The sequence below is a fragment of the Pelecanus crispus genome, chromosome 1 (genome assembly GCF_030463565.1).
Source record: "Pelecanus crispus isolate bPelCri1 chromosome 1, bPelCri1.pri, whole genome shotgun sequence".
Taxonomy (NCBI): Eukaryota; Metazoa; Chordata; class Aves; order Pelecaniformes; family Pelecanidae; genus Pelecanus; species Pelecanus crispus.
The window spans coordinates 61,752,165-61,779,428 of record NC_134643.1 but is presented as its reverse complement, the minus strand read 5'-3'; the positions used below and the strand labels follow the sequence as shown (position 1 = coordinate 61,779,428).

Sequence of the window (27,264 nt, the reverse complement as noted above, 5' to 3'; positions counted from 1 at the left end):
TCATGCCTCCCCATTAGGGAGGGAGCGTTTCCAACTATCAACTCCTCAGCAAGCATCAATTCCATAAATGCAAACACTGGGGGGGGGGGGGCGGGAAGCACAACAACTTTGCAGGGGATGGCTTTTCAAATAAGCGGTGTGACGGATGACAGCTGGAGGATTTTAAATGCAGTTAGCTTGATATATTTTGTGACTTTTATAGAAATGGCTTAATAACCTTGAAACTGGTTCAATTTCTAGGCTTTTCTTAGCAGTCGTCTTTAGTCCCTAAAATACAGAGACCTGAACCCAAAAGTTCTCGTGGTCCCGTGTGATATTGCATCATTCCATGGTGTTGATTCATGACCTGTCATTGCAAATGCATAAAGCAAAATCAGCTTCCATGCTGGAAAAACACGCGTATAGGGGGAGAGGGAGATAGATTGGCAGAATCTCAAAGGCTATGAAGTTCAGGATCAGTTCGGATAAAAAACAAATGTTCGGTTTCTTATCTGATCTACAGCACGGAGGTCTCACAACAGATTCGTGTGACACTTCCCAGCACAATCGCATACTCCAGCAGTGAGGTTCCCAATATGTGGCCTTGTAAATCATCTCTGTTTTCTTCCTGCCTTTCATTCCAATACTTCGTCTCTGTCTCCTCTCTTCTGATCTTTTTTTAAAAATCCTTCGCCTTAATTTCTTGCAATGTTTTCATCTCATGAAAGAGGAGCTGCTCTTGCTCTAGGTAGAGGAGTGAGGGAAGCTGGAATCAGGCAGGAGCTGCCTGTCTCCTTCCTAATCTCTCTTCATTTTACAGCAGCAGACGTACCAGAAAGTTTCTTCCCTTTCTCCAGCCTTGGGAGATGAGCAGGGATAAAATGTTCCCCTTCCCCCAGGAGTGGAAGCTTTAAATAGAGTTGTTGTCTCTACCTTTTGCAAGAGGTAGGTTTTTCACAGATGGATTGACTGCTGGATGCACGACAGCTAGCTGAGACAGAAGTCCATATTGTGGCCAGAATATTCTTTGTCGTAGTGGGAGACCAGACTTGAATAAAGCCCTGCCTGTACCCAGGCCCTGTTGGGCCACCTGAGGCAGCTGGATGTAGTCAGTAGAGAACTGTGTGCGCAGTAGCTCTCTGCTGGCATAAATCTGGTGGAGGTGCGTGCTCTACTCCCTGCTCTAGACCTTTTATTAATGAAGGCATCAGGGATGAAGGTACTTTGTTGCTGAAAAGGGACATGGTAGTAAAAACTGTTGACCTGCCTTTCTGCTGCAATAAGGTAGCATCAGTTCTCAGTCTGCACTGGGTCTGGCTGGCTGTGAACAGATGCCTGGTTTTGGCTGCTCCTCATTGTCGCATCTGCAAGGGGTACCTTTCCACTTGGTCCGCCTAAACACAAGAAGCTCTTTGCTTGTCTTTCCTTCCTTCATTCTGTGGGAAGTTTGTTTAAAAAAAAAAAATTCTGTTAGACGTGCTGGGGAGGACTGCTAATGGGTGACTACATCTGGGGACTGGAGGCTGATGGCAGAGAAACAGAGCAAGGGAGGAGCATCCTGTATTGCTCAGCACGACGGCTGCTGTGCTTTTTATCAGGGTCAGTAGCTTCCTTTCTGGTTGCAATATATCATGGCAATCCTGGAGGATGTAAAGGTGCTGGAACAAAGTGAACTGAGAGATGTGGTAATGTCATGCTGGGGACTGTTACATGGTCACTTCTGCACCTGACTGGATAAAGGGCTATTTTCTGGCCAGGCAGAGGTCAAAAGAAGGATATAGTCTGGGGTGCCAATGTGTGTGCAGGCACGCATGTTCATTCTTATATCCAGCAGCAGCAAAAATTGAAGAAAAATCCACTTTGGGGCAGTCTTGGAGATCTGAATGCAATTCCCCTACACCAAGGAGAATCCCCATGTGTTATTTGAAATAGTCTCTTCTACCCTCAGCATTCCCTCAGACCTCTTAGATTCCAAGTCATCCCCTTTCTGGCCTCTCTGGAAAAAGCTGCTTTTCCTGGGTGTTTCTGGGCCTGGCAAGCAGCCCCCTCACCCCCAAGAAGGGCTCTGTCCTCTGCTGAAGGGAATCAGGTGGGCAGTGTCTTCACTCCTGGTACTTCTAGCAGTGTGGGAGGAGGCATTTCAGGAGATCCCAGCTTGCACTATCTGAGGGTGGGGTTCTGGCTCCTGAACCCTGAACGTCCCAGCTGGACATCTGACGCCCAGCTTGGCTGGGGAAGGAATGGCCTGTGGGGTTGCTGACCTAGCCCATGTCACGTCCAAGGGACCTTCCTGGCATCTGAATGAAGAGGAACATGGAATGTGGCCTCATGGCACTGAGATCCTCCAGAAGCATTGCCTGTGAGGCTGGGCATTTCTCTGCAGCCAGAGCCCTCTGATGGTCATTAGACCCCATCCCCTTGCCCAGCAGGCTGCAAAGCTCCTGGCTGAGATTTGGAGGAGAAGCAGAGTTTAGTCATCTTGAGGAGTGGTTTCTTCTTAGCCATAGATGAAAAGGGTCGTGCAAGGTTCTCTTGCACACTGGAGAAGTGAGATAGCTCCCTGCGGCATTCATTACCATCCACCACAGGCCGTAGCCGCCTCAGTGGAGGCAGGTGTTGCAAGAGGAGCCCTGGACAATAATGTGAAGAGGTCTGAAGTCCTTTCTGTCAGCTGTACCCAAAGGGCAGCGATGGGAAATGAATGGCATTTTTGCCGTCAGGCTCCTCATGGGTGGAGTCCCACAGGGATCTGTTTTCTTCTTGCCCCATCCCATATTGATGTGCAGCCCGTGGAGACCCCTCAGGCTCTGGTACCACCAAGGTGCATCGTAGTCCCTTGTTTGCAGTCCCTGGTCGTTGGGGTTGTTCTCCAGAGGATGGAGCTAGACAGCGGGGTTTGCATGCCGACCCTGCTGGTGCGGTCAGTTCCAGCATTATTATTTGTCTTACGTTCCAGTCAAATTTAGTTGGAGGTGGCAGCATTGCTGCTGGTGGAGGCAGAGCTGGTGAGAGCGGGAGCCAGCACGACAGGGCTTGTGCCTGTGCACAGATGGAGAGCCATAGCTCGATCCCCTTTTACTGCTTGCTCATACACCTCGGCAGCATTTCTGAGTTATGGCTGGGTTCCCCACGGGTGCTGGGCTCACCCTTTGGGCAGCAAATATCCCTTTTCTTCTCTGGCTGGCTGTGAGTCTGGGTCCTATCTCTGCTCCTGACCATGGACATAACACATTTTTGTCCTCTCTTCCAGGAGTACAGAGGTGAAATTGGTATGTATAAGTCCTGGCCTTGAGGGAGGCACCTGTGAGAGGTGTGCATCAGTGCCAACAGAGGCCATCACCCAAGAACTTAAAGTGAATACTTTGCCTCTGGTTTTGGGAAGAAAATCCTTGGAGGAAAAGGAAAAATAAATAAAAGCAACAAGGTTATGAAAATGGAAAACCAGTAATCAAACAGAGAGCAAATTATGTGGCTTAATGCACTCAAATCAGGGTGACCAGATAACCTCTATCCCAGCAATGCGAAAAAGCTGCCTCACAAAATCAGAGGGTCAGAGGGAAATATTTTTAACAAAGCCCGGAGTGATGCTATAACTCTAAGGATTAATAATAGTAATGCCCAACGTTTGAAAAGGATGAAAAATGATCTAAGGAAAATTCCAGGCTGTTAGTGCAAGGCCTTCGAATGTTTTTTCAAGCAAAGACTGATTAAAGACATGTTGAGGGGAAAAATGGGATAAAATGTGACACAGATTTTCTAAAGATAGATCTTGCCAGACTAATCTAATAACTTCTTGATAAGATAACTGATTTTCTACCCTAAGGAAATTCAGTAGATTTCTTCTGTTTGGACTTGAGAGAACAATTTGATGCAGTCCATGAAGGGAGCTATTAGCTAAACCAGAGAAGATAGGGATTAGTAAAGGAATTGGAAAGTGGGCAGGGGCTGGCTTCAAGTGAGGTGGCAAGGGCTGGGTTGGCTGCAGTGGAATTACAAGCAGAGATCTTCAGCTCTCCCTCTTAAAAACTGGTCTTTTTTAATTTTCAGAAAGGGGTTTGGCACAAATCTTAGCAGTGTGCTCATGAAGTTAAAATTTGCTGATGCCACGATGTTGAGAGGCATTGTCCTGACAGAGGATGTTTGGGAAATCATCCAGGAAAAAGTGGATGACCTTGAGGGCTGGGACAAAAGAAATGGGGTGAAATGCAGTTTTTTTCCACAAATGGAAGGCAAACACGTGGAGATTAATTAGAAAAATAAATAACTGCGGTGCATATGTAGCATATGCACTATATATACAGTATAATATATACTGTATTGGGAGCTGCGTATTGGAAAGGTGGTGTATTTCATCTAAGGTGGCAGTATTTCATCTAAGAATGATTGGGAACCACAAAAGTGGCTTTTTCCTTAGCCATGAAAAAAGCAAATGCGTTTTGAGGATGCGTCAAGAGAGGTATTCCCAGTAGAAGCGGGGAAATACTGGTGCCTCTGTACATGGAAGTGGTAGGAAGTGACGCGGAATCGCAAATCATGTGTCCGGGTCAAGAAAATACTCACATTGGAGCAAGTACAGAGAAATGGGCTGGGGTGACTTGAATTTTGACAAAATGTTCTCGTGAAGGAAGACTAGAAGAAAGGGGCTCATTCAGCTGAGCGAAGTGGGTGCTCTTCTCTAGAAATACATCAGGAGTAAACACTACAGAAGGAAAAATTTGCTCTATTTAAAGGGCAGCGCAGACACAGGAATGTGTGGGTATTAATGGGTCATGAGTAAGTTCAAACTGAAAGTGTAGATGGATCCAAGCCTTGCTGCAGCATAGGACTGGGTTTATTAACCCTCCAGTCCCATATGCTCTCGCAGCCGCTGCCCCGTCGCAGCCCCACCCAGGGCTCTGAGTTGCATTTACAGCTCCGATCCAGAAAGGTCTCTGGGCAAGTGCAGCGTCTGAGTGCCTTTGAAAACCTCTCTGTAATTGAAAATCAGTCCTAATTTCCAATTAGCCTTGGTCTGAGAATACCTAAGTCTGCTTTTCCGTCTGGGACCATCCCTCTTAATGAAGGCTCCCTAGGAAAACAGGGTTATGGACCTCAAGAGTGAATCTTATTTAACATGGGAGTGTCCTTGGCTCATTCTAGAGAGTTTTCTTAAGACTGTGGAAAGGGAAAAATATAGCAACGTGAAGGGAAGATGTGCTATTTTGTTCTTTCCGAGCAGTCTATACCATTTGTCGTGCCATCTTAATACTATACCACGCATAAGCAGTTCTAACTTGAAAGTGAAAGAGGAAGAGTTACATTTAATGTTTTATTTATGGAAATCCTGTGCTTGTGCTAGAGTACGAAAATATAAATAGACTTTAAGAAATAGAGATTTGAAAGCAGAAAAATATTTCCACTGCTCTTTGCTCCCCCTTAAAATGCGCTGGGTAAGGGGCTGAGTTTCTGGAGGGGGAGAGAGAGTAGAAAAATGCTAAGAGATTCTGCTATTTAATTAGATACAGCCACTTTTAAGTAGGGACGGTTGGTGTTTGCCTAGCTCCTTGAACGTCCTTGTTCTTCCCACAAATTTTCACTAATCCTTTAACACTGGCCGTGGCAATTGTCATAATTAGACACAAAAATGCCAAACCAGCAAGCAGTAGCAAACAAGCTACTTGACAAAATCCACCAGTCCCTTGGGGCAGATGGTGCCAGTGGATGAAGGAGATTTTATTACTTAAAAGGTAGAGCATGGGTTTCCTGAGGTGAATCTCAACCTCTCCTGCCAACCAGCTGCTTGAAGACAACCGTAATAAAAAAAATTATTGAAGGGGAGGACCTTGCCCTTATGTTCTCCTTCACTTCAGGACAGCACACACTTGTATTTTTACAGACTTTGGGATCCAGCCTTCTTGGGTTTTTTCCATTGCAAGCAAGTTCATCGGTGTTTCATATGCTCTGTCTCTATATACAGTCCTGAATACAATAATCAGGATACAGGTAATGTATTGGCTTCCACTCATTAGTGAAGACTTGTGCTATTTATTTATATAAAAGATGAATCTGTACCCAAATTTTCCTATAATATGTTGGTCTTGTTCAAAATCTGAAGTCAGATTCAATTCTGAACATGGTTCCTGGCCTATATACATGGGACTGTAATATTAAGAGTGTTTTGAAATATAGATTTGGGTCTTGATTTGTTAGTCATATTGCTTTTTTAATGTATTTTCCAGTATCTGTAACCAATTTATTCTCAGGCCTTTGATGAGAATAAGAAGTTGGCTAATAAATATTGGGAGTATTCTTACTTTCTTCTCTTAATTTAGCTCCTGATTAAAGTAAATGGAGATATTTTATGCCTGTGTTAAAAAGCAGTGCTCTTCATCACTTTGATCAACATGTTTGTGCTTAAGTTTCCCTCTCTCCAAAACTGAAAAAGCAAATAATGGTCTCAATGTAGTATTTATACTGCAGTCCTATTAATATCAGCATTATAGTCCCTTTTAAAGCACCACGTTGGAAAAAAGAATGCTCACAAATTTAAATCAAATCGTCTGCCGCTCCTGCTATTGCCATTTGTGTCTGTAGTCTCACTGAAGAGCCCCAGGCAAGGAACAGGACCCTTTTGTGCTACGGGCTGTGCATACCCAGATCAAAACTGTGATCCCTGACCCCAAGAAATTCAGCATTGCAAATGCATGTATATTGCTGGCTAAAATATGACTCCTTCCAGACTTCCAACCAGCTGAACTATAATTTCTGACTCGAGACCTCATTCATATTTAGGACAGAGACAGACTGAATAAACTCCACAGAGGTAAAAAGATGGATTTAATTAATAGATTATCATTCTTTTAATTGAAAGGGCTGGCAATCGAGTCCCAGGTGGGCAAACAAGATTTTGGTGCTTGGCTATCAGGACAATGATCTGTTCCTTTCAGTGGAGAGGAGCGTTTATCCTGCTCCTCATCATAGTCTGCACTCCATTTATTTTAAATCAACTATTAATGTGCTATGCCGGCGCGTAGAACTTAGAACATGATTAGGGTAGTCTTACTTTTTTTTGGTAACATTTACAGAGCATTGTTTCTTTTTTTTTTTATTTTTTAAAAATTGTCTACTACTGACTATAGCAATAATCCCCTCCCAAAGAACAAATAATCAAAAAGCTATGTAAGAAGAGAGCTGCTGTGTCTACCAGTTACGATGGAAACACTTTGCCTTTGAATCATCCGTTTTCCCAAATGTATTCAATCCATGAGTAATTTATTAAAGATCCACACAGACCCTATCTTAGGCAGTCCAAGTGAAAATGAAAAAAAAAAAACCAAAACCCCTTGCATTTAAACCATTGCTGTAGAAGTGGTGCATTATGTTTTCATAATGTGAGTTTGGGAAAAGATAAAAATAATTTGCTGTACTGCTAGGACCCATTATAAATGAAGAAGATTATCTTTGACTCCTTTCAGAGGTTTGAGTATTTTGGAGTATGATAGAGTGTCATGGTCACCATGCAGCATTTGACAGTGACCATTTGCAAATAATTAATGTTACCATGGCATCCCCCATATAAAGCCACAGTAAAGTTAATTATGTGCAGCGGCAACACTGTAATGATCTTGAAGATAACTGCTGTAGAAGCAATATCTGTGAGGAATTAAAAGAGGACTTGGAGAAAATTGTATTGTGTTGTAAGTTAAAAAATGTGGTCACAGCTTTGCTACAAATATAAAATCAAGAATATTTCACCTGTTTCTAATTTTCCTTTTACTTATAAAGGCAATTGTTTGCTTGATTGAAGGTAGGGAGGGACCAGTTAGGGATCTTACAGGCTCTGTGACTGAACCTCTGAATTAGAGGGGTGGATTTGCTGTTGAGCGTGAGGACTATGATCAGTGTATGTTATTAATTCAAGCATATTATTTCTCAGTTCTGGGAGTGGGACCATGTCTACAGCAGTGGTGCTGCCAAGGAGCCTGCCCAGCCCCACAGGTTGCTAAATAGGGGAATCCAGAATGGGGTCAATCTTTTGAGAGAGGCTATCACCCTTGAAGGATACTGGCCAGTCCTACCTTTGTCACTGTATCACCTCTTAGGGACCTCAAAATTCACCTGACCCAGCTAGCATGTGGGGACGTGATGTCCTGCCATCGTGAGACTGTCCCCAGGGAGAGGAGGGGGAGAAGAGCATTGGCCCCCCTGTGGTCTTCTGCTCCTCCCATCAGCCTTCCCTGCCCCTTTGATCAAAAAGTGCCTTTTCTGCAGGGTGAGGTCTTGAAGAAAGGACGACCCTTGTGGGTGCTGGCAGCTGGCAGAATGCGGCAACAAACCGAGGTGGCCTTGGAGGGGACGTCCCACCGTCAGGCCAGCGTCGGCCTCCTGTGTGATTGGAAAGATCACAAAGACTTTTTGGCAAAAGGGCCGTGAACTGACTGGGTAGCTGGGGAGGTTTCCAGCTCTGTTTGCACTTACGCTGGCTTCCCTTGCTTTGCAGGCACAGTTTCACTACTCTAAAAAGTGACCCTATGTATTTAGCTGACTTAACCGTTCCTCGTCAACCTTATTTTTCAAGCTTCTTCCCATCTCTTTCCCACCTCTTCATAGCTTGTCAGCGTATTTGATGCGGTACAAAGTTTAAGAAGTCTTGAGTCAGTCAAGCCCGGGTGCCTATTCCCTTCCTCCTTTTTTTATCTTGCATCCTTTAATGTTTGTGATTCTGCATGGTGTCTGTGAGGGAGCAGCATCCCCTTATAGTGTAATATGGACTGGAGACTCTCTGCTCCTGTTGGAATCCTCAGATCCTGTTGGAGCAGCGGAGGGAACTGGGGTTGTTTAGCCTGGAGAAAAGGAGGCTCAGGGGAGACCTTATCGCTGTCTACAATTACCTGAAAGGAGGTTGTAGTGAGGTGGGTGTCCGTCTCTTTTCCCAAGTAACGAACGATAGGACAAGAGGAAATGGCCTCAAGTTGTGCCAGAGGAGGTTTAGATTGGATATTAGGAAAAAATTTCTTCGCCGAAAGGGTTGTCAACCATTGGAACAGGCTGCCCAGGGAAGTGGTTGAGTCCCCATCCATGGAGGTAGTTAAAAGACATGTAGATGTGGTGCTAAGGGACATGGTTTGGTGGTGGACTTGGTAGTGCTAGGTTAATGGTTGGACTTGATCTTAAAGGTCTTCTCCAACTGAAATGATTCTATGAATCAACATTTATGCAGTTATTGGTATGAAAGAGGACTTGCAAGCAAATGCAGTGCTGTGGTGGCTTAGGGTTAATTTTTGATGGATTTGGGTTTTTTTCTTATTTTTTGTTTTTCAGTTTTCATTTTAAAATGCGATTGCTCAGTCTGTCTGCTGTACTAGCTTCCCAGTTGGCTTTCTCCAGTGTTAAAAGTGATGCTGTATTCTCCTATTCTGTACTTTTAGTTCCTGATCACTTTTGATCTGTCTCTTCACTGCTTTTTATCTGTACATGTTAAATCTCCTTTTCCTTAACTCATTCATCGCTCTGTTTTTTCAAGATGTTGCTATGCTTTCTCTTCTGAAGCATCCTCCATTCCTTTCCCTTGTGTCTTACTCTTGTTTTATTAAAGTCCCCAGTTTGATCATTATCCATTTTATTAGTCAACATATGACAGTGGTGGCACCAGCAATGATCTATGTCAAATTTTGCTATATAGTTTCCTTTGCTATGCCCCATAATGGTTTAATGGTTGGACTGGATGATCTTAAAGGTCTTTTCCAACCTAAACAATTCTATGATTCTATAAATCAGGGCTGTAACTCACTCATGATTGGTCCTTTTTGGGGTATAAAAAGGCAGTGGGCCACTGGTAATGGCACTGAGCTGCGGTTTCTTGCTTTGTTGTACTTGGTCTAGATCACGTTTCTTCAGTGCAGCCCAGCAGCTGTGCAGCTCAGGCACTGCTCTGCATCCGTGTTGTTGTTGCAGTGTTTGTACAGCTGTAGCATCCTGGAACCCTTGGACCAAGACCCTTATCCCCCAGATTGATTGAGGAGTACTTATTTGCTCATACCTACTATCAGCAGTAATTAATGAGTCCCCTTCCTTGGCTATAAGCAGATGAACTGATGTGCTTTTAGGGGACCAGAGCCAACTCGTGGAGGAGTTACTTAAGGAGAAGTAAGTCATTTCTGAACCTATGCCAGAGTAGAGACCTGGGCAGCCCATACAGGATAGGTGAGGTAGGTCCTTGTTCCTCCTTCCTCCCTTGTGTGGGTGTGCAACCCAGGTCAAAATCTTGGGTTTTTTTAAAAGGAGATTGTCAACTAGTGTTTTGCATGCACTGAGCTGGGCTGACGTCAATGAAACTCTGCCTGTTTCTGCCAGCACTGAATTTGACCCATTTTATTCAGAGTGTATGTTATATACCTCAGTACAAATGATGAAGCAGTGACTTAACACAGGCAGTGATTCATAGTGGCAGACACCTCTGCAGTCCTCAGAGAATGTCTGGATCTTTCCATAGCTGTACTTTGCTGAGGAACCACCTCGTTTTCAGACCAGAGTCATCTGGAAATGGCCAGCTGGAGCAGGGTGGTCCAGACTCTTTCTCTCTGTGCACAAAAACCCCCACCATCTACTTCTGAGCATGCTTTATCTATGCCGTATGTTAAAGGAGGGCACAGATGATCTCTAGCATCTCATGCTATGGGGGTAACAAGTACTAAATGTTGCTGTGGTTCTTGTGTCAGAAATGTGCTATACGGTGTGAACGTGTTAAAGCTGCAATTGCTCCTGTGGATCTTGGTGTGATTGAGCTCAGCCCTGCATATCTGTGCTGGTTTTGCTTTTTCCTTAAACTCGCTCAAAAACTACTGCAGAAAACCCAGCCTTGCTATGTGTTGCTTTCTTCATCTCTGTTGTAGGCATATTACTGGCGCAGAATCTGTTATTGCTGTTACGGTGTATTTATTGTGAGTGAGTGTTGTGCATTAATCTTGCAGCATACTGTTGTCATGAAGCGCCATCCTTGTTCCCCTGAGTAATGACACTCCAGGCATACCTTGTTTACATTCTTAGGACATCAACTTTTTAGCAGTCAAAACCCAAACTGAACACGTAGAATGAACATCAACAAAATATCCGTTGTCTTCCAGACTGGTCGTGGCCCAGCACAGCAGAGAGCAAGCTTGAGCTCAGATGCCAGTTTCAGTACTAAGTCCTGCAGAAGCTTTGATCGAAATACTTTGTATTTTCCATCTCACTTTCTTTCCTCTGTTGAAAGAGGAAGAGTGGTAGCTCTTACTTAATACATACCACTGCTTCTATGTAAACAGCATATTCGTTGCGTATTGCTGTTAAATATTAAGCGGTGTTATATATTTTATAAAGCTCTGATAAAGCATCTTGAAGTAGAAATTTAAATGATAATGATGTGCTATTTATATTTTTCTTCTGGTTTGCTGCATTTTTTAACATGTGAAATAGACACCAAATATTTGATGTATGTTTGACTTTTTCACTTTTGATCTTTATTTTGGTTTTCATTCATAAGTAGCCCCTCATTTTCTGACCTAGCATTTTTGGACAATGAAAGCGATATTTTTCGAAACAGTCCTTTATCCAAGTTCACACCAAAAGCGCTGTGGATTTGGACTCCACCCTCTGCCCCAGACACTCCTCAGCATGAAAGAAAAGCAAATCTGTCTTTTAATAAGATGAAACCGAGTTGGATAAACATCAGATTGGAATTGCCTGGCTCTCTCTGGAGCTGTAAATTCACATCTTGGCTAAATAACTCCTGGCCCTTCTTCCATTTGAAATGGATATCTTGAGCAGTTTACAGTTTGGGGATCTTTTGAATAAGACCTTAAAAGAATGACATCCCATCTGCTATGCACAGCCAGCAAGGACTTGTGGTGTTTTGCCATGATTAGCTGGCAAGATTGCCTTCTCCTCCCTGATCACATGGTGCCCTGCTTGTCTGCAGCTGACCCTGCTTGAGCAGGAGGGTTGGACCAGATGACCTCCAGAGGTCCCTTCCAACCTCAGCCAGTCTGTGATTTTGTGACTTGCACTTTCTGCTCCAAAAAGGCTTCCCTGTTACTGGGGCTGAGCTGGTAAGATCCTTGAAGGCATGTGGAGTGACATTATCTTCTCTTTGTTGTGTTGTCAATGATTATACATCCATTTGATATAAGTTCAAAGCTTAGCGAAGCCACTGAAAATTTTCAGAGAGCAGGGGGACTGGATCACCTTGCCCTGCAGAGAGACAACTTGGGGTGACAATGTGTTGTGCATTGTTTAAACAGGGAAACAAAATCAAGTGAAAGCTGTGCTTTTTTGCCCAATTTTTTATAAAATGTATAACTTGTCCCGTGAAAGATAGACCAAGGGCAATCTCCATTAGCTTGCATTAGCATTTCCCATTCAGCTCTTCCCTTGAAACATACAGGTCAAAGGAGAATGAGTATGTGCATGACCTACATCCTTCAAAGATAGGGCAAAGTATTATTTTCCGAGGGACAGTGAGGTCTGTCCTCTGCTTGTCCTCTGAGGGAGCTTATTTCTCACATCCACAGAATCGACGACTGTTTTTGTGCATCTCGGAAACTGGATGCAGTTGCCACTGAAGCGAAGTTCAAGCAGGACCTGGGTTTCCGGATGCTCAACTGTGGCCGAACGGACCTGGTTAAACAAGCCATATCCTTGCTGGGGCCAGATGGGATTAACAGCATGAGTGAACAGGTAATAAGATAGAAATATGAAGAAGCAACTGTGAAATGTGAGAGTTTTGCCTGCTTATCACATAAAACTAGCTCAAGCTTTCAGCTAAACATAGACAGGACCTTAATGCTTTCCCTGCATTACTTTGCATTGAGTTAAAGCACCACCAGGTGAACATCTACGTTAAGTTTTGGTCTTTTTGAGTTGTATTGATTTGTTGGTAGAGGTAACTCAGCATGAGAGCGAATGCATCCCCTTAAGTCTTCTCAACAGTGAACTGAGTAGGCTGACACCAGAAGGAGATCCCAAGAGAGCGTAGTGTTGATCTGAATACTTAAAACTGCTTCAGTGCCATGAAGAGTGTTGTGGGGCAGGGCTTTGTAGGGTGAACATCCTTCCACTGAACACGGGTCTGCAGTGCATGTCACGGGCACCACCAGACCCCGGCAGGAAACAGTTAATCGATTGCTGGCGGTCTTTAATTGAGTTGAGCCCAGTTTGAACTGACCTTCCAGCCGTGAAAGCCTCTCTGCAATGTTACCACTCCATTAGTCACTGTGGCTGACATCCACCAAGTGAGGAGTCTAAATTTCTCTGGAGTTACATCTCCACAAGGCTGGTGGTTGTGTCCAGGGATAAACCCACGTCCGTGGCTGCCTACCAGTAGCAGTCTGTTGGACTGTGGTGCTCACCGAGGTGGGTCCCCCTTCCTAGAGGGAAACGGAGAAATGATGGCCATGGATATTATCCTTTTGAAATAGAGTTCCCTAAATTTTCTGATGCCCTGATGAAAGTGTCACTGCATGTTCCCAGAGCTGTGATGTCCCCTTTGGCAAGAGGCAGGCGGCTTCCACCCCTGAGGTGGTCACCTGGGGCAAGAGCTGGGTTGTAAGTGGGTGTAGGTCCTCTGAGATGAAAGCTGCTCTGGGAATGTGAGTTATGTTGCTGCTCAGGAGCTTCAGTCTGAGTCAATATTATGGATTAGTTTGAGAAGAGAGCAGTACTCCTCCCCAAAAAATTGTATTGGAGAGCTCGTTCCAAGGTTCATACACGATACTTTTTAAAATTACTATTATTTTAAGTTAGTCTGAACCTGGAAACTTCACAGCGTATTTCCTCTGTCCTCCAGGCTGAAACCTGGGAGCATTCTGGCTTGATTCATCAAAGTACCTAATCATATGGTTAACTCTGAACACATGCTTACATCCTATTTGAGTGAAAGTTAAGCCTGTGCTTAAATGCTTCGCTGGATCAAACATCCCACATCTTGCAAGACAGAGCCCTAAATGATGCAAGGCTGAAAGAAAAAGAGCCATTTTTTATTTTGCCAAAAGCCAAGTGCCTTTACTGTTGATTGTACATGTTGTTACTGTGTTCCTGTGTGTGTGTCAAACACTAATGATGGGCTCATTAAAAATCCATTCCTCCCACATGCAAAGAGAGCGGGCTGAGTTGAGTGGTGCTGCAGCACAAGGCTGGGGGACCGGCAGAGGCAAAAGCAGCAAGGACAGCAGTGCAAGGGGAGGGGAAGTTAGAAACCTGATGAACTCTTTAAAGCCCCGATACTGCAGCATGACATTCTGGGCCCCTTTTAGTCAGTGGTAAGTCCTTGAGCTTCAGCAGGGCCAGAATATCCCATGTGGTCCCCAGGCAGATCCTTTGTTCCGGGCATTGCTGCGGGATTCTTTGCCGCGGCTGCCCATGTGCTGCATCTTGCAGGAGGGAGCCCCAGCATGGGGCTTTCAAATTCTTTTCTTCAGATCTGATGAGACCCCTTGTGCTAAACACTTGATTTAATAATCAAATGACACCACTTACAGAAATTGCAATAATAGTTGAAGGAGCATGTATTTAATTTTAAGCTGCCATCCTGTCCCTGTCTTTCAAGGCCCAAGCACATTTTTTTGTAATTCTCATGGTCCTGCTTGTTCCTGTAGTGTTTATTGACTGCCAAAGGAAATGTTTTGCCACTGACTGTAGCTGAAGTAGTTTCAAATTCTCTTTGCAAGTAACTTCAAGTCACCCAAGCACTATCCTTGCCTGGGGTGAACTTGTTTTTTCCTACTAATGGCATGAAGCACCAAATGCCTATTCCCTTACTCTGTATCTCCATAAGTACACTGCAGATTTGATCCTGTGAAATGCTCAGTGTGTTTCAAGGGGGCTCTAAGTACCTTGCAGGGACAAACCTTAATTTGTATTTTCTCTACAAGGGCAGCCCTTCCATACCTATGCACCCACTACCTTTAGCCCTACATGCAAACAGGAAAAATGGGGTAGTTCAGCGAAAATAGTGATGCTGGGCTCACGCTAGGAAGAGCAGTGTCATGGCTCTGTGTCTGGCTGTGCTGGGCACCTCCAGTTTCTCTGAAAATAATTTCACTTCATGACAGCACTCAGGTTAAACAGCAAACAAGCTATCGTCTGACAGCAAATTTACCAGGGGACCTCAAGGTAGACTATAAACATGCATCAGAGGTAGCTGTATGCTGCGGTAGATTTACTGCAAAACAACTGGTGGCTGTTGATCAACACCCCCTACTGTATTTAATAAGCAGCTTTTTCTGTTATAATTTACGGTAGATTTAATGATTTTTTTTCATGATTTCATCTGGACTCATTACCACAGCCACAGTAATACTTATCTTAAGGGAAATGGTGATCAGCCACAGCAGGTATTTCAGATCAATACAAGTTGCATTGTGGTGGTTCTGTAGTGAAGGGTCACTTAATCTACTTTTCCTCCAAACAGGGTCATGTTTTCCTAGAGCCAGCAACTTGCAACAATGCTGTCTTTCATTTAAAATTAAGTCCTTGTTTGCTAGGGAGTACTATACAAAGCCTTTGCATTTCCAGCCCCTTATGGTATCTGTGTTGAAAAAGCTGTGCCCAAGTCTAACCTGTCTTAAGAGGAGCTTGGGATGTTTTTAAAGGCTCTTTTGGTAATTAAAAAGTTAGATTTTATGAAACTGTGATCATAGAAAAGAGAATAGAATTATTGTTTTTTTAGAATACCAGTGGTAATACAGTTGCTTTGCTAAAAACATTTCTCTTCTGGGGCCCCACAGGCAAAAATGCTTAGTTTAGTTATATGAACATGGAGGTGAGGCTGACAACCCTAGTTTCACTGACCATGCTGAGGATAACATGAAAAAAAAACAGTCAACACCAATCAACCCAAGTGACAACAAAAATGGAGATTTTACAAAAATGGTTGGCTTTTGCTAGTCTGAGGGGCATGTCTGTAACAGAGGTAATGGCTTTCTTTAAATACATACTGTTAGTCTTGATGATATATACTTAAATAATTGTTTAAAAAATCAAAGAGAGTTCTGTGTTAAATTTGTCAATTCCTTTGTTTTTTAACTCCAAAAAATGACTAGGGCATGACTCCACTGATGTATGCTTGTGTCAGGGGTGATGAGGCTATGGTGCAGATGCTGCTAGATGCTGGAGCAGATCTGAATGCTGAGGTGAGGACTTTTTGTTGGTTGTATCTTTGTTCTGTTATTTGTTTACATCTTAAACTATCTCCTGAAACTGTAGCAGAGGGAAATTCCCAAGAATTCAAAAGAAAATAAATTTGTCTTATCCTGGACGGCACCACTTGAAATGAATAGTGAAATAAAACTGCATTAGGTTAACATTGGGATTCACTGCACAGAAGGGGTCATCGGACTTACCCCACAGGTAATATTGATTTCGTTGTGTTTGCACACTGCAAATGAATGCAGACATTAGCAGTAGCACAGAGCACAGCTCTACTGATATTGGAAGGACTCCCTGAATCTCAACTGAGTTAAAATGAAGAGGGTAAAAGAAATACCCGTCTGATAACCTGCCAAAGCTCGAGCATTTCTATGCATTGGGATGTTCCAGCTAAGCATCCTGAGCACACAAGTGCAATGTAGGTTCCACTGTTTTGTTTACAAAGTGCCTTGGGCTAAAAACTGTTGGATGAGGAGCTTGAAGCTTCCAGAATATGTCTCTTTGATGAATGCACATCACAAACTTACACAATCTGTCCACCAAGCAGATTGTGGTCTGACTCTGTGCAATGCAGGTATGTACATTTTTAAAGAGCCGCTTGAAAATCCACGGAAGAATTATTTGTTAATGATTCCAGTTTCAGTTTGTTGAGGTCATGAGTAAATTAAGCTGTTTGCTTCACTTATCTGTGTTCCATCTGTTCTGTTTGGACTTGAGCGAGCTGATAAATTGTAGTCACTGCTTTCAGCCAGACGTTTTGCACTTTAAAAAAAATCTAATTTAAAAGTAGAAATGGATGTCACCTGTAAGAGACTGATAGTCATTACTATCTGATTGCTGTTCGGTGGCTTATGTGAAATCAGCTGATGATTTCAGTTCCACTCTCACCTCTTCCCAAATTCAAGCACGACGCCCTCAAGAGCTGTCAATAATTGACTACTTGAACCCTTGTTAGCACTCTCAGTAGGCACACCAAAGACGGGATGGGCATGGAGACTAATGTCTCCTATTACCCTGCCTGTGGCTCAGAAGTCAGATGGCATTATTTGGTTCCTAGAACAAGTTTTCATTAGGAGCAGTCCTCCCAGTTGCTCCAGTAATCTTCCAGACTTGAACCAAATGCAAATTTAAACAGTTTTGTCTTCCTGAAACTGCTGACATCTGAGAGAACAGCTCCAGTGAGGAATGTGAACCTCCCTGATTCATTTCTGTCAAGTGTTTGCTCTGAAATCAAATGAAAACACTTTGGGACAAGAACTGTGAATAATTATGGTGTGCAATTATAAGATGATTTGTGCACACCACAACCAACTGTGCAAATTGGGCAATTATGGCAAAAAAAAAGGGCAAATCAACCATGAACAAAAATAAATACTCTGTCAGGTGCCTGCATCATTTTCCCCCTTTCACTTTGCACATCAGTTATATATATATATATATGTTTCCAAAAGTAGCCTCAAATGCTGGGTGCCTCCCTTTTTGATTGCCCATCTTTAGCGAAAATGGACTCATTTCCAGATGTGCTGAGAAGCTGCAATTCGCTGTGGTGTCAATGGGACCTGTAGCTGCTCAGCAAATCTCAACAGAGGCCTTAAAAGCCCGGTCACCCGTAGGTCTTTTGCAAACGCTGTTGGCTGGAAAGAACTCTCAACAAAAAAAAGGAGCAAAGGAGTTAAAATGACTTCATTTTCTTTGCCGCTTGCCATGGGCTGCCCCGAACAGTGGTGGGAAGCCATGCTGGAGGAGGAGCTGGATGCATTCACTGATCCGTGACCCTGCCCGTCCTCACCCTCCGCTGCTCTTGCTCCCCAGCCTAAACCCCAAGGCTCAAGCTGCTCAGTCCTCTTCCTTCTGAGAAATCCCAGACCCAAAGAAGCCCCATGCCTGTGCTCAGACACTGGCACACTTCTCCTGTTGGCACTTTGAGCTCTCTTTTTGGCAAATCTGGGCGATAACAGCCAGGTGCTGGTGCAGATCCGCCCCTCTGGCAAGCTGCGGGATCTGCATGAGCTCTTCAGATTTTGCCCTCATCCCTGTCCTTGGGACTAAGGGCCTGGTCGTGTGCTTCTAGCAAAACACTGCATGTGACGCTTGGAAATGCGAGCTGCTAATGCAACCGAGCATTTAATAACTGGCTCTGCTCCCCTACATGGATAAAAGTACTTCAGACAAGGTAGTGAAAGCATAGCTGGATGATGAGACAGAGAGGTGGTGCATCTTTTACTCTGATTTTAGTCCTCCTCTGAAGATCAATAATAAGATTTTGAATTTTAGTGTCACACTCCATCCGAGTGTGCAGTCTCGGATTGCAAACGTTCATTAGATTTTACCATCTCTGTGAACCTCATCAATATTAATACCCCCATCTTTAAGACAGGGAAACTGAAGCAAAGAGTGGTTATTCATCTTCCCCAATGTCTACATTAGAGGCACCAGGCACTAAGGCATAGAAAATGGAAGGAGCAATGTGAAAAATACCATTTTGTTTTCTAAAGATATAGTTTGCGTCTCTTTTAACTGTCACCACCCTGCTCTTTTAACTAAACTCAGACAGGAGACAGCGGTAAAACGGAGTTTTCGTAAAACATCTCTGAAATGCCACTCTGCCCCATCACTTCTCAGCTGTCTTTTTTTCTTCCTGTGGGAGAGGAGGAGCCTGGAAGCACATCTGTGAACTCTAGCGTAGGGCTTGTGATCTGTCTTTCATGACAGCAGTGACAAAAGTCGTACTGATTTATGCAGAAAGAATTTCTTTGGGCCTGGAGCAATCCCAAGACCTGGGTCTGTTGATACACGGTCTGGAGAAGTCAGTGGGAGTGGTCCTCAGCTGTGGAGCGTCCTGATCTGTCCCTGCTTCCCTAGTGTGTGCTGCTGTAACCAGCTGTGGATGTTTTGACCTTGTGCAAAAGTATCTGGTGGACAGTGGTTTAGATGGAGCTACAGTAGTTGGTAAAAAGACTTCATTTGGTATGAACTCTATTCAAGCTGTCAAATCAGCATGAACAGTTTTAATATTGAGAAAATTTTTGCAGGATAAAAATGAAGCCAATCATTTTATAAAGCACCTTTCCCAGGTTTTCTATTTCACTTACTCCCTCACATGCCTGGCTTTCAGGCAGGTTGAATTTTATTACGTATAGCTCTTTAAAAAAAATAACTTTAATTTGTTTGTAGGTTGTCAGTACTGCTCATAAATACCCATCCGTCCACCCTGAGACCCGCCATTGGACAGCTCTGACATTTGCTGTGTTGCATGGACATATTCCTGTAGTTCAGGTATTATTGTATTTCCCTACCTGCATCTCATTCTTTTGTTTCTCCTCTTCAGTTCTAATTACATCCATCTCAAACCAGTATCCTCTTGTCATACTCATATTGGTTACTTCTGCTTCTTCTAGAGTGTACTGATATATAATAGACCTATTATATAACGAATATGGTGTTGAAACCTTAACCAATATGAGGTTTAAATAGGACAATTTTAAAGCAAAGTTGCACCAAAGAAAGTCTGACAACTCCTTGTGCTCCTTCCTGACCACTTGTTTTATATGTTTGTTTATTCATTCATTACACTTTCTTACACTATAATATTCTAGCAAACACAAAACCGCTGCCTTGGTGGGGGAGAGGTGGACAACAGCCCTTGTGCTGCTCCAAAGGGGGAGAAGCACTCGCTCTCCTTACCCCAGCGAGGTGTCGTGTGGGATATGCTGGTTCTGTGCTTTGGCATCTCAAAAGTTGAGCAGGTTCATTCTTCAAAACAGCTGTGTCTATGGCACACTTAATGAAGCGCCAGAACTGTGAAGGCCTCGAGACAGAAATGGCCAAGAGGGGGCTGGAGCGCATGCTCCGTCCTGCTCTCCTTGGCCACTTTTGTTTTCAGCGTTGTTGTTATTTACGTGTAAGTGTCCCCGATGGAGATCACAGCTTTTGACTGCAATTGGTTGTTAAGAATTGCCTTTCTTTTGGCCATGTCTTTATATAAAAGATGGAGGCAATTGAAATCTGATTCGTTTTAGGATGGTGCTGGGCTTCTAGAAGACCATGAAGGAAGGATGCTTGTCGGGCTAATTTTCAGTACTTCCATCTTCAGCGCATCACTTCCTAACACTGATCTTACCCCATTTCCCATTCAGAAACACTGGGTTACACTTTTTTGGCTCTGAAGTTGGACACTAGTGCTCCTGGTGTCTGGCAGCATAAAATGAGCGAAAAAAGGAATCAGTTTGCCTCTGTGAAACAATGGGCAGAATTTGCATGTCACTTGTTTCCATTGTATCTGGTTTGCAGATAACAAGAAGCATTAGACTCTCATTCGTCACTGTTCATGAACTCCGAATGCTGTGATACCCCCAGTTGCTCTAAATGGTGAATTTTCTTTCTAGCTGTTGCTGGATGCTGGAGCAAAGGTAGAAGGTTCCTTGGAGCATGGAGAGGAAAATTACTCTGAAACTCCTTTACAGTTGGCAGCAGCTGCTGGTAAGGACTTTCTCCTCCCACCATAATAAACTCTTCAGTCGGGATCTGTGGTTTAGGTGAGCAAATACTGGATTTTAGAAGAAGTAAAAATGCATCTCTTGACTTGCAGGAAATTTTGAACTGGTCAGTTTGCTGTTGGAGCGAGGAGCTGACCCCATGATAGGTACAATGTACAGGAACGGCATTTCCATGACTCCACAAGGTGACATGAACTCTTTCAGTCAGGCTGCTGCACATGGACACAGGTAGAGTGGGAACAAGTCTAGTGGCATCCTTCAAGTGCTTATTTTTTGCCTGGGCGTCCGGTTTGAGCAGATGGGTGAAAGTTCTGCATGAACAATTGAACATGCCACCAACTGAGCAGAGATGTAAGGCTTTTTGCTAGCATGTGAATTTAACCAGTTGGTGGTACAAGCTGCTTTTTTGATAGCTGACTTAAAAAAAAAAAAAGGGAGGGGACTCCTCACGGTGTGCTGCAATGCGATGTTTGTTAAATGGTAGCTGATGTGACGGCAGAAAGGAATGCCAAAGACATTCCTTCTGAATTTCTTGCTGACGTATTTCTCAGGTTTGGGGCGGATTGTGTCTGTACTGCTGCAGTCTTAATTGTCGTTGGACAGAGTTTCTGCATCTGTGTTTACTGTAAAGTCCCGTGTGCCTTAATGTTGTACGTATGCTGCAAATTTAAAAAAAAAAAAAAAAGTAATGAAATGAGCACCTGGCATGCATGATCTTGCAACGCTCAGGAGTTGACTGCAGTGTAATGGATTAGTATTACGATCTTCACGTTCCTGCTTTTCTGATTGTAGCCATCCAGAGGAACATAGATACAGGTTAGAGACAGTACCTACCGTCTGTTTGCTTAGAGACGAGCTGCCAGTCTAACAACATGCTAACGGCATGTCAGGGCGGGTTCGCACAACGCTGCCCATCTGGAGCCTGCGAGGGATCCCTGGGACAGGGAGGACAGTTTGGTTATTGGAGTCTTACATTTGCTGCTCTGGCCTTGCTGCCAGCTGGCGTGAGTGGGAGCTGTGCGCCCGAGGAGGACCTGGGGCTCTCCTCGGCTCGGCTGCTGGCTGTGCATGTCGCAGGTCCTGGCTCTTACTTTCCTACCTGTACAACGCTCACGCACACTCTCTCCTCCCTCCCTCTCTGCCCCGAATTTGTTTGGGACACGCCATGCCCCGCTGCCACCCCACGCCGGGGTCTGAGCAGGTGCAGGGAGGACGTCAGTGCGAGGGAGGTGGGATGGAAGGCAGCCTGGTTTCTCTTCTCACAGCTGCAGAAACTGAGAGCGACTCTGTTGAGATCGATGAGGTTACGCTGGTACGAACCTGAGGGCACCCAGTCTCTTGAGTTTGGGCTTTACTATTTGATGGCCCAGCCAGATCAGTGGCTTTGCAGAGTAGTCCCAGATGTGCTCGAACCTGCCCTGACTAGCCTTGTTGAATGTCTCGCTGCTCCAGCTTTCCCAGACTGCTTTGAGTGTTAATCGAGTGGTGGTGCTTTCGGTAGCTCCAGCCAGCTCCCTTCTCAAGTGGCCTCCATGGTGAAAGTCCTGAGAGCTTGTCCAGAGGCACCTCGGCCTTCCCTGGTTATGGGAAGAAGCCTTGAGTCACGTTTAGCTCGTGGGTCTCCGTTCCCACGAGATGCCGCCACTCGTGCGACATCTGTACGGTTCCTGTCACGAGAGCAGCGTCTTGCAGACGTGGCCCAGGCAGTGCAGGTGGGCTAGCAGGAGCGGTGACTGCCTCAGGTCTGCTCTCAGCTGGTCCTACCGTTAATTGGAGTAATTTCCTGGATAGGTGCCCTAACTTGCCACATAGCAGCAAGTATCCCAGTCGCAACGAAAGCCTAGCCGCTCATTCTGCTCTCCCACCCTCTCTTTCCCTCTCTTCCTCTCTCTGTCGTGCCGTGATTGACAGGAACGTCTTTCGTAAGCTGCTTGCTCAGCCAGAGAAGGAGAAGAGTGATATTCTGTCGCTGGAGGAGATCCTGGCGGAGGGGACGGACTTGCCCGACTCGGCGGCGGCTCCGCTCTGCGCCAGCCGCAACAGCAAGGCCAAGCTGAAAGCCCTGAAGGAGGCCATGTACCACAGCGCCGAGCACGGCTACGTGGATGTGACCATTGACATACGGAGCATAGGTCAGTCCCGGCGCCCTCTCCTCTCCCTCTGGGGAGGGACCGCTGTAAAAAACGCATCTCTCTTGACGGACTGTTGCTTGAACCAACTACAGTTGCATCTTCCTCAGCTCCTGTGGAAGCAGAAGGTGATGGGGGATCTGGCAGGTTCCCAGTCTGTTTTGGCTCCACAGCGTACCCCAGTCGGGGCCACTGGCACTTTCCTGCAGGACGGAGTGGTTTCCACCAGCAGCCATCTTCACTGCTGCTTGGCAGAGCATTAGCTAAGGCGCTGGGGGAGTGTTCAGCTCACACAGGCCACCTCCAACAGATCCTCTTTTGCACTCCACCACAAAGCACTCCACCATTAAAACATATTTATTTTCTGAGGTTTGTGAGCCTTGGAGAGCAAGAGCAGGGAACTGGCTTTTTGGTGTGCTAACTGTGCCAATGTGGGGCTTGAACATCATACCAGCCTGTTGGGAAACCACTTCTGCCTGTGGGGAGAGTGGCTGGGTAGCATGGAGGGGAATCAATCTGGACTTTGTGTTTACCATCCCCGCTAATTTGTGTTCAGAGAGACCTGGGTGCCCAGCGTGCCTCTGCCTGGAGAGGTGCACCTCTCCAGCCCTGGAGACATCTGGCGTGGGTCAGGACGTGTGGTGGTCTGAGTGGTGGCGCACCGGGTGGGCTGAGCAGGCAAAGCACTGGGCTATGAGGGAGAGCGATGGGGCTGCTCTCCAGGCACTGGACGTTTGCTGAAGTGGAAGGAAAAACCTTTCGTAGCCAAACGCCAGGCTTGCGTTTCCTCCCACTCCGTTCTGCAAAAGCAGAAACTAGGTCACCTCCAGCCTAGTGCCTGCAGAGGTACATTAGCTCTGTGTGCTTTCTCGCTCAGTGCATAGGAGCAGTTCCCTTTAAGTTCCTGGAGAGTGGTTCTGCCACGACAAACTACTTGAAAAGGCTGATCTGCTTAACTTGCCCAGTGCTGTTTAGGGAAAACAGTAATGATCAGGAGAGGACATGGGGTAGCACTTAAAGAAAATTTTAATCTGAAGACCACCAGTTTGAATCCAGGTGGGCAGTGACCAAAATCTGGGTTTTTTTAGCATTTAATGGCTCTCCAGGGCCACATTCAAACAAATGAGCTAGTGTAAATCTAGTTTCCAAAAGGCTTTTGCATCACAGAGCACCACAGCAATTACCACAAATTGGCAGTCTCAGCAGAGAAGCTGGAGGCTAGATGAGCAGAGAGACCACAGTCTTCTCTTAGCGTTTGGAGGAAAGCCTCTATGCATTAGGTCTGGGATATCCTGATAACCAACAGCCTTCTCAATTGGGGATAAATAGAAATTTGATTTCTAGGGTTATTTGGCAGCTTTTGCTTAAGATCTTAACATAACTAAAGGTAAGAAAGCAGAAGGGCACATCCTTCTCTGAAGCTGGGAATGAGCTCTCTCCTCTGTCTGTAGGTGTTCCCTGGACGCTGCACACATGGCTGGAGTCCTTGCGCACATCCTTCCAGCAGCACCGACGACCCCTCATCCAGTGCTTGCTAAAGGAATTCAAGTCCATTCAGGAAGAAGAGTACACAGAGGAGCTCATCACACAAGGCTTGCCTCTGATGTTTGAGATACTGAAAGCCAGCAAGGTAGGATAAATTACGTGTTTTAAAGAAATCAGCCTCATTCCCATCCCGTAAGACACAAAGCTTGCAATATTGTTTTTGCACAGCTGTCTCAAAGCTTGGTTAGACTGTATAGGATTATTAATATTTGTATGATGTATCTCAGTTTTTTTTTCACTGTGGAATCATGGGTTAAAAACACACAAGCTAATCACATCTCCTGCTAGAACAGCTTAATACTGATGTTAACAATAAGCTGGAGAGACAACAGAAGCTGATGCATAGTGGTGAAATGAAAGTCAAAAGGGTCACTGCAGTAGTGCAAGAGATGTTGATAAGCAAACCAACCCAAAGAGTAACTTTACCGGCTTGTTTTACAGGACTGTACAACAAAGCTAATATTCATGTTTGCTTTGGATTTCTTTAACCTCTCACATGACTTTCTCCTCCCTTCATGTGGTATTTGGACTCTTAAACTTGTGGAGAGACTGGTTTCTACAAGCACACAACAGGATAATTTTTAAAATCTTCTGTGTGAGTGTTTGTACTTGCAGCCTCCCCAGTTTTATTCCTTCAGATGGCATTTTCTTAGCGAGATGAATCAGACTAACAAAACCTTTTGAGGGAGGTACCACTGGGTATGCAAGTATAATAGCAAAGGGGATGATCATAGCCAGGCAAGGAAAGGAAAATGTCTTACCTAGTGGAGGCTGGATACTTCCTTTTAAAACTTGTTATAACCAACAGTATCTTCCCTACTGGTCCCCCTGACAGTCAGTTGCTCCCAAGGAATGCCCAGTCAACTTTACTGTTACCAGGAAATCATTTTGGTGATGAAAAGCATCAAAAGGATTTTGATTGCTGTTCTTTTTATCATGCACCACAATATATGTTGGCATGGTCTTCTAATTGTTTAACTGGGAAGTAACATTTCTCACCCAACTGTATGTGTAACGGCAAGGAGCAAATAATTTTTAGCACCTGCAACAATAACCTAAATAATGCAAAAAGGGAAGAAGTTCTGGTGCTCAATACTAAAAGGTTCCAGACTTAGTACAGCTAGGGAAAGCCTACATGGATTTATTTCTTGTATCCTGCTGCAAAAGAGGGCTTGGACTACAGTCCCAAGCAAATCCTGAATGTTTGTTCCAGCAATTGTTCTGATTTTTGCTCCCACGAGCCTTCCCTTTGGGATTAGTTTGTATTACATGGGTATTTATGGAGAATGTTTGAGCTGGCTTCTAGGAAATCATTCCAAATCCTAGGATTTTTAGATTCCTTGTTCTGAACTCACTTGGCTTAATGTATGTTCATCCAGAAACTACCAGCAAGGTGCTGTTCGGTTTGAAAGCTGCTATAAAACTAATCATATTGAAAACTTAATGGAGATTGAGGTTAGGCCTTGTAATCTAGGATGAGGGGTGGCTTTAATTGCTCTTCTCCAGGGTGGCTGAAGCCAAAGCCAATGATTGTCATAAAAATAAGTTATTTACATAGGATTATACCTTTGGGAGATGGTAGACTGGGTCTTCCAGAGTGTCTTGCAGGAGACACGGAAACAAATAAGACTGCTACCTTCTGCTTTGGGTTCACTTAAAACCTAAAATGTGGAGGGGTGAAACAACTGAAATACCACAAAAAACCCTACACAACAAAGAAGAAATCCGTGCTGATCTTTATTCCTGCCTCTGGGCCTAGGGGAGCTGCCTGTCTTCACTCTTCATGAGCATGCATATTCACAATCACACACACATACACTGCTTCATATTCTTAGAAAAATAATGAATCATTCTGGGACACTGTAAGGGTTTACAAATTGTCTGCAAATGGCATGAATTATTGCGGCGGTCTTGTCCAAATGGCCTCTCACAAAGCTCTCCCAGACAGAAATGAGGACAGACTCTATGCAACCCTTTGGAAGGAATCAAAATAAATTCATTTGTAGGAGAACGAGCCAATAAAAGTTCTCCCTGGTCACTCCATAGAAGGCAGCTGAGGAAAGCTGAGATTCAAAGGGTCTTCTGTTCCCCTTCTCTGGAAGGGCTGAGAGCAGAGAATGTTCTTTATATATACCCACAGAATGGAAATCTCTTCTAAGAGGTGCAGAACGGCCATAACTGTGGTTCACATCCCTCTCTTTTGACAGCAAATTGTAAAGCTCTGCATTTTGTAGAGCTGTCGGGAGAGGAGTTTGATTTGCTCACATGGACATCCTTTTCCCTGTGGGCTGGGAACTTCGAGAGAGATTACGGCTCTTGCTAAACATCACAACCTGGCCCAGTACATTTCCTTAATGAGTTTTTCAGGGCAAAAAGAATAAAATAAGCAACTAGGAAGCACAGAGCCACTTAGCATTTCTTGGCTGATGTAAAACAAGATGTCCCATTTGCTACATATTGTGATGTTCAGTATATTTTAATTGCGTGGCAACTTGCACCTAATAGAAATGGCATTTTACATTCCTATAAATAGTTCCAACTATCCCATAATCTCAGAACAATTTACAAATATTAATGAGTTGAGACATGGAAGAAGATCTTATCCTCCCTTTGCGAACAGGGAAACTGAGGTAATTAAACAGGCAGATTTTCATCACCTCGTAGAGTGATGGTCTCAGCCTCAGAAGCTGTGACAACCTCGATAAGCCAGACGGCAATTTGTAATTTGACTAACGTGGCCAGAGATACTCTCCAAAACTCACATAGAAACATAGGGTAGGTCTCAGAGTAGGAAGCATGCCTTCTGCCTCCACTTTCTACTTTGCGCCCTCGGACAAAACGTTCTTGCAGGTTACCAGGCCGTGCAAAAAGGCCAGATACTACAAAAATTAAAAGATTGAAGAAAAAATAACCAATACCTACAAGAACACCATCAGATATATGGAATCCCTTTT

At 44.5% G+C, this 27,264-nt stretch overlaps 1 protein-coding gene across 1 annotated transcript in view; it reads left to right on the top strand.

Moving 5' to 3' along the window:
• Nucleotides 1-27,264, top strand: part of ABTB3 (ankyrin repeat and BTB domain containing 3) — a 177,247-nt gene that overhangs the window by 129,718 nt on the left and 20,265 nt on the right. The window contains exons 5-11 of the mRNA XM_075717212.1: nt 12,507-12,672; nt 16,035-16,124; nt 19,315-19,416; nt 20,526-20,619; nt 20,729-20,864; nt 22,548-22,768; nt 24,217-24,395. Of these exons, the coding sequence (XP_075573327.1) occupies nt 12,507-12,672; nt 16,035-16,124; nt 19,315-19,416; nt 20,526-20,619; nt 20,729-20,864; nt 22,548-22,768; nt 24,217-24,395 (988 nt within the window). The remainder of the gene's footprint in view (nt 1-12,506; nt 12,673-16,034; nt 16,125-19,314; nt 19,417-20,525; nt 20,620-20,728; nt 20,865-22,547; nt 22,769-24,216; nt 24,396-27,264) is intronic.